Source organism: Cyanistes caeruleus, chromosome 6 (assembly GCF_971803275.1).
Source record: "Cyanistes caeruleus chromosome 6, bCyaCae1.hap1.1, whole genome shotgun sequence".
NCBI lineage: Eukaryota > Metazoa > Chordata > Aves > Passeriformes > Paridae > Cyanistes > Cyanistes caeruleus.
The window spans coordinates 60,266,305-60,273,877 of NC_141706.1; the positions used below are offsets into that span (position 1 = coordinate 60,266,305).

General features: G+C 46.8%; 1 protein-coding gene across 14 annotated transcripts in view; it reads left to right on the forward strand.

The window, feature by feature from the left end:
• Positions 1 to 7,573, forward strand: part of INF2 (inverted formin 2) — a 42,560-nt gene that overhangs the window by 28,125 nt on the left and 6,862 nt on the right. For all 14 annotated transcript variants that reach the window (XM_086894174.1, XM_086894183.1, XM_086894175.1 and 11 more), the window contains 8 exons: positions 1,239 to 1,309; positions 1,423 to 1,530; positions 2,412 to 2,482; positions 3,110 to 3,230; positions 3,794 to 3,958; positions 4,650 to 4,752; positions 5,510 to 5,668; positions 6,665 to 7,378. In XM_086894174.1, coding sequence (XP_086750300.1) covers positions 1,239 to 1,309; positions 1,423 to 1,530; positions 2,412 to 2,482; positions 3,110 to 3,230; positions 3,794 to 3,958; positions 4,650 to 4,752; positions 5,510 to 5,668; positions 6,665 to 7,378 — 1,512 coding nt within the window. The remainder of the gene's footprint in view (positions 1 to 1,238; positions 1,310 to 1,422; positions 1,531 to 2,411; positions 2,483 to 3,109; positions 3,231 to 3,793; positions 3,959 to 4,649; positions 4,753 to 5,509; positions 5,669 to 6,664; positions 7,379 to 7,573) is intronic.

The window sequence follows — 7,573 nt, forward strand, 5'->3', positions numbered from 1 at the left end:
TTTAACCCCCCCACAAAACTCCCCTGGAATTCTGCAATATTACCACCCAAACCCCAAAGAACTCCTGTGTGGTAAATTCACTGGTTTGCTGCAAATTGGATGCAACTTTAGGTATCTCCACTGATGGTCAAAGCCCTGAACAGGACCAAAGATCATTTTCTCTCACCCTCATCCCTTTTTTTCTGCAGCAGATGTATTCCTCTGAAACACTTTGAATGGTGAAGTGCTGGAAGTTCATCAGCCCTTTCAGAGGAGCTGAATTTAGACAGCAGAGCTGGCCCTGCTGCAGCTGATTAATCCATCCAACATTATTTCCCAAATTAAGAACTTCATACAGCAATTTTCTTTGTTGCCAGAAAAGCCTACCCCAAACTTCTCTCAAAAGTAGCGATGCTTTAGTATTTCCCTGCCTAGAAATGGAACCAGAAGAAAAAGGTTGTTATTTTGGGTTATAAATTGCTGATGCTCCAATATGGTGAGTACACAGAAAGTTTATGCAATAGATTCTGGCTTTCTGTGGCAGAAACCTTTAGTCCTGCTCCTCTGAGAGTAATAGGCTCTTCTTGGCACTGTCAAGTGTCACCTGTCCTACAGAGCCATCTCCCCCAACTCATGCTGGGTGTTTCTCCAGCTGGGATTACAGCTGTCTGCTGGGATAAATTGAAGTTTCCCCTGAAGCTCAGTTGTTCTTTTGGAGCTGTTCCTGCCTCAAATCTGAGTGCTTCAGAAAGCACAGCACTGCAGCACCCTGTGTAAGAGCAAGGACAGGGACTGTACTCTTCATGCCTGGTCGATAATCACCTGTGCCATGAGAGACCAGGAACAGGGTGAGCATGTCTGGTTTTAGCAGCTGGCAGGTGATCATAGGGCAGTCACAGCACAGCTAAATAAAGTTGGCAAGGTTAAATTTGCAACCCAGTTACCCTTGCCCACACTGGGAAACTTGCAAGGAAGGCAGGGTCTTGATTGCTGTTAGTGAGGAGGGTCCAACTCCAGGTTATTTTCCATTAGGAAATGGGAGAATATATATAAAGAAGGAAACATGAGTCAACAAAGACTTTTACAACCCATGGAACTGAATCTACACAGAATCAGTTTCTCTGCTGGTTGGGCATTGGAGTGCAAAGCCAAAATAGCAAATTTGATTTAGTGGAATTCAGAATTCCAATTTCAATGCAGTTTAGGAAATGTTCTGGTGTAGCAGAGGCTTTTGCTTCAAAGTCCCTTATGTTTTTCAGATCTTCTGACCAGTCATCGCCTGCCAGTCTTCTGTCAACTGATTCTCAAAGTTGGAAACTTCCTGAACTACGTAAGGACTTTTTTTGTCTTCTCCTCCCCCCATTACAGTCTGTGAATGGTCTCCTTTAGGGTTGTAATTTGGATGGACACAGGAATTAAATCTGCTTTCTTTCTCTCTTGTAGGGAAGTCACACAGGCGATGCCGATGGGTTTAAAATCAGCACTTTACTCAAACTAACAGAAACCAAAGCAAACCAAACCCGCATTACACTGCTCCACCATATTCTGGAGGTACCACTGCTAAGTCCTGCACAGTAGGGAAGAGGGAGGGTTTTATCACAGATGAAACATTTCTCCTACTCTACTGCTGGCTAATGCCACATGCTCATACTCACGTCCTCCTTGGCAAGCCCCAGAGTGTCACAAGTCAGGAGCATTTGAATCACTTTGGTGACTCTGGTGGAGTCTGCTTGTGGGCACTACTCCTTATTTTAAGACTTGTTCTGCTTCCCTCAAGTATCTTTTCCACAGTGTCTGCAACTTCCTTTCATATTTGTGCAATCTACACATCAGCAGCTTCAAACCACAGAGCACAAAGCTGTCCTGGCTCATCATTCAGCCTTTCTGCCTTTCCATGGACTTTCCCTTTTCCTCCAGACTATGCTCAGGCTTTTCATGCTTCTCTCCAAGCCCCCATGGCTTTCCTATTCCCTGCAATGCTGTTTTTATTTTTTTTCTCCATGCTCTGCTCTGCCACCTTCATTCATCAATGTCCCTTGGTTTCTCAGTTATGCATGTTCAAACCCTGCTTTATCTGGCAGTAGCTTCAGCAAGGACGGCTGTGAAAGTAAAGAATGCAAATGAGATTCAAGGCCTTTTAGTATCCTTCTGGGACCATAGGAAGTGTCAGATTGCATCCAGCCACAGTTCTGCCTTCCTCCATGCTCAAGAAGAGCTCTGCTTTGCTTTGAACTATGAGTTTTTCTCAGAGTTCAGCACTCTTCTATGTTTTTATAGCCAGGGGAAACGCCTTTCCTCTCTGAATGTACAAACTACAGACAGGGGGAAAGTATCAGAACACAGCACACTCATCCTTCCTGGACACTTCTGTCCAGCTTCCCCTCAGCTCCTGCCACATACCAAATAATACTTCTTTCTCTCTTCCTCTTCAGGAAGTAGAAAACAGCCACAAGGACCTACTGGAGCTGCCAAAGGATCTTGAATATGTTTCAAAAGCAGCAGGGTAAAATTGTGTGTCACTTCCTTTGAATTAAGAACAAAAATAAATCCCATGCACATCAACAATGTACCAGAAATTAGGACACACACAGCTGTTATAGAGATTAACAAGATGGCATCTTACATAGTTTTAACTGAAAGATTTGGTTGATGAATGCTGAAAGCCCTTTAATATATAATTCTACTACAGCTGGCAACACTTAGGACTGAAATTTGCAGAGCAGTCAGTTAAAACTGCCTCCCAGACCCTTCTGAAATGTGCACTGCCTCTGTAGTGGCAGGAGCTGGTCAAGGCCAGCTACCCAGAAGAATTTCTGAAGTACCTCCAGGCAGGGAAATTGAGCTAATGCTGAGCACAGAGGTGGAGAACAGCCTTTTGAATGGGTGGACTTTTTTTGACACTGATCTACCCAATACACAAAACTGTAGGTGGGCCTGGCAGCCTTTCCATAAGTATTGTGGAGGGAAGCTTTTTTCCATGAGCTTGGACTGTATGGAGAATTCAGAGCACAGGGTTTGGTTCAGCAAAGTGGTAGGAAGCAGAGGGGGGCCACCAGCTCGACTTGTCCACTCCTTGGTCAGCTCAAGATGCTGGAGTGTCAACTAATGGCAGGGCTCTGTGTGATTTCAGAATTAATCTTGATATTATACGCACCGAGTCCGGGACCAATTTAAAGAAGTTGCTGGAGCTTCAGCGGAAAGTCTTATCATCAAATGAGGATGTGAAACAACAATATGAGAAACCCATCCAGGTCAGTAATGGAGCTGCCTTACATCTCCCCCAATTACACTCAGAGATGTGGTGCATGGTACATCTGCAGCTGAGGAGCCTCATGAGAGGGGAGAAAATATTGCCACAGGATATGCTCTCGGATTTGGAAATAGGCTGCAATGCCACACAACCCAAATGTGCATTTGCCAGCTGCACCCCAAACCTAGATACATTTGGTGAAGCCATTTCTTAGGGTGTGTGCCCCAACTGCTCTATCCATGCTTTTGTGTGACTCCTTACTTGAAGAGAAGATGGTCACATTCTGTGTGGATCACCAGAGCGACCCCCTTTGCTTGGGATTAAGCTTTGCATGGAGCTTTCCATGTCTTGCTCAAGCCACCCCTGCAAACTGGCACAGCACAGTTCCCAAGAGTAAAGATCATCTGCAAATCTTAATTTCTTCCCACCTGTTTCCCAAAAGCTCTGCTGCAGTTAAAAGCCAGGACCCAGAGTCCTGCTCTAAGCTCTAATCCTTTCTCTGTGAGTGCACTTCACTCGTTGTCCTCTGGATGGTATTTTACCGGGTGCATTTGTGCATTTCAGGACAGCATCGATGCCTCCAGAAAGCTGGAAGAAGAATTTGAAACCATTGAAAAGAAGAGAGAAGAACTTGCAAATTATCTCTGTGAAGACCCAAGCAAGTTGTCCTTAGAGGACATATTTAGCATCATGAAGACCTTCAGAGATCTCTTCATCCGAGCCCTGAAGGTTGGCATCTGCACACAGGATGCTCAGCAGCCCCAGTGTGGTAGCTGCCTCCACTCTGATGGACAGGGTGTGATGGGCACCCAAATCCAGGGGGGGACCTGGTTACAGCCTCCTCCCTTTGGCACTTGGCGTTCCCCCCAGGGAAGCAGTGTCTGATCCCTCCTCCACTGCATCCTCATGCAGTTCTGGTGCTGCTGGGCCTGGCCCAAACACCAGGGATTTGTGATTTTGGTGAAGCTTTAGCTGCAGAGTCACAAAGATGCTTTTGGGCCAAGTGTGCAAGTTTTAGAGAAAGGGGCTTACAAAACTTAACCCTCTGCTCCAACCTAAGCAAACAGGCTCAGAAGGGGGATATGTAGTAAAAAAGCCACCTGTTTGGAAAAACCTATGGCTTCACTATCTCCCACTTTTACCTCAGCTGGAGGTCAGGCAGGTGAGCACAGTGCAGGTAGCTGTGTGAGGCACATCACCTCTGCCACCTCCCACTGGGATGTGGCAGAGTCCTGGCCAAGTCAGCAGTCCCCTCTCACCATTTTGGTAAGACAGCCCTTATTCCCAATGCCCATTTTATTTATTGCACAGGTTGGGGCCAGAATTTTTTCTTCCTTCATCTATAGATCTCCTTTCTCTTCATCAGCTTCTCTAGCAGACATTTACCCAACCTTCTCATACCACTGTTACCTCACTGCAGGAAAACAAGGACAGAAAGGAGCAAGCTGCCAAAGCAGAGAAGAGGAAAAAACAGCTAGAAGAGGAAGAGGGAAAGAGACAGAAAGGAGAAAATGGAAAAGTCAGTGAGTATCTGAAATGGCTTCAAAAAATAGAGTTGGAGCCATAGGAGCTCTTTGGTGGTCCTGCTTTAATGGAGCAGTAGTGGTAATTTATTTTGTAGGTTTCCAGGTGCTGGCTGACTAAAGGCTTTTAGGTATCTCATAGTCATAGCTAAGAATTGACTTTCCACAGTTGCAGCTGGGCAGAGAAGTTAATTTTAGGTTTGCTGACTGAACAGCAGAGAACAAAACCGCCACAAATTAAATATTTCAGTTAACTTTTTCAGTTTCTAAACATAACTTTTTAATTCCAAATCTAAAAAGAAACATTTGACTCATCCACCATCCAAGGTCCCTGTATACACTTGAATAGTCTCTCTTTACCACAGTTGTCCCAAAAATCTTTCATGTTACTTAAATATGCCTTCTTCTGGATGAAAGATTGAAAAATATAATTGGAAGAATCTGAGAGGTAAGAAAAATTAAAATTATTTTTCCTCCAAGAAAAAAAGGGAATAACAAACAGGGAATATTTTGAGGTCATGGCACAACCATACAGAGCTGGTGCCACTGCTGCTAGGCTGTAGCACCAAGACTTGGGAACAAATCCCTTGTCTTCAGCCAGGATACGCTGCTGGGCTGCTCCCAGGCCTGTGGTAGGTGCCTTGCTCCTGCCCAGTGGTTGCTTTTACTGGGACAGCAGTAGCCACCTCCAGCAGTGGCATCACTGCAGTCTTCTCCTGCCCTGGCAGATTTAACAGCCATCTCTCCCTCCCCACAGTCAAGAAGGGGTTGATGAAGCAGGAGGAGGTGTGTGTCATCGACGCCCTGCTCGCCGACATCAGGAAAGGGTTCACGCTGAGAAAGACAAAGAACAGACACGAGTCAGATGCAGCTCCTAAACCCTTGTCTGCAGAGAGCCCGGAGGAAAACCATTCTGGTGAGGACACAGACCTGACTGTACCTGCAGCTATTCATTCCCATCTGCCTCTGAGCCTGAGCCAAGCATGCACCAGCAAGAAGCCTTTGTGTTTGCATTTGGGGCATTTTATTTAAGAAGGCTTTGCAGGCAGTGCCAAGGAGAAGAGGAACAGAGAGTCTTGAGCTCTTGCTAGCCAGGTCTGTCACAAAATTAGCAGGAATTTGGAGCAGCATGGCCCTGCATCTGTGCTGATAAACCCTCTGAGATGCTTGACCCATGTGTCAGCCATGGCACCATCCTGTTGGGGCACTGCTGTTGTCTCCACACAAGTCCCCTCCAAGCTCTCAAGTCTCAGTAGCACAGCGTGTTTCTGCCTTGGAGACTGCTGCATCCCATCTCAGTCTACACTATGGAGACTGAAGAAGCCCTTTAAAAAAGATAAGAAACTCTATTTGCAGAAGTACCCAAGTCCTTTAGGTGCTTATGAGGAGACAGCCCATGAGTTTAGCTTTTCTTTGGTCTCTTGACCCCAGTGTCAGTGTAGTTTGGTAAGTCCAAGGACATTGGTCTATCCGTGGCACTGCTAGACCTGTTCTGCAAGGGCAGGTTAAGTCTGGCTAATGGGCAGCCTTAAAGTCCTCATACAGCCAAGCCAGCAGTCCAGCCTGGGCCAGGACCTTACAGGCAGGTTCTCTCTTCCTGACGTAGATTTTCAGGCTTCCTTGCAAGTCCTAGGCCTTCCATGGAAATCAGCCATTCTGCATGCAGCAAAGACACATTAACACCTGCTGAAAACAAATCAGGGGCTTTGCTGAGCTGGAGCCTGTGGGGTGACCACATGGGTATAAGGCGGGGAGGTACAGGGAAGATAAATTGGTGCTGCCTATGCATAGCAGCTTTAGGGTCAGTGCTCCCTCCACAGGCAGCTACTAACCTGCAACCTCTGCAGGGTAGGTGCATCTTGGTTCCTGGTGAAACTGCAGCTGTGGCTGACTGTGTGTTTTCTGTTTAAAGGAAAGAGCACGAAGGATCCACAAGCAGCAGGGAAGCAGATTGATGACTCGACCGAGCAAAACAAGGATGATCATCCCTCAGAAAGCCCTCCTCCCTCAGCCACTGCCCCAATGGAGACTGTTGGAGGTGTTACAAATGGTTTGGCTTCAGGCCAAGTATTGCCTAAAAACAGTGCTGGAGGAAGTTTGCCACAGGAGTCCCAGACCAAAAGCCCCTTAGTGAGCATGGTGGAAGCTGATGGAGCCAGTCAGACCATGCTGGGGCCTGGGATGGGGCAGGCAAACAACGTGGAAAGCCTCCAGCCCAGCACAAAGAGCGGCTCCTTTGCCTTCTCTGTGGCTGACATAGGCACAAGGATAAGCTTTGTAAGCAGCAGTTCAGCCTCTGCTCTGAGAGACCAGCTCAGCTGGACTGACAGGTCCACGTCAGGAGGCCAGGACAAGGAATGCCCAACTGGTGGCTCAGAGAGTGCTCAGTCTGCTCCCTGCAACGAGGCCCAGCAGGTGGAGTCAAAAGAAATGAGGAAGGAAAATGAAGACCCAGGTACAGACTCGCTGTTGGACACCTCTCAAGACAAGTCCTTCTCAGAGGAGCCAGCCACCGACTCCTCTTGTTCAGCAACACTTCCCCCAGAGCAAGCTCACACCGACAGGGAAAAGCAGAGGCCATCAGGGAAACGGAAGAAGAAGAAGAGGCACAGCAAAAGCTACTCAGGTAGCCTATTTTATAAATAGCCCTTGGGGACTGACTGAAATGTGGGAACCTTCCTGATACATTTGTGTACATCTTTTTCTTTCCACTTCAGGGCCCAAAGCCCCCTGCCCCTAGAGCCACACCGTTTTGTGCAGCTATTATATTTTTTAAAACCCAAAAGAGCTTTAAAAAGAAAAACACAAGCATAGTTCATTC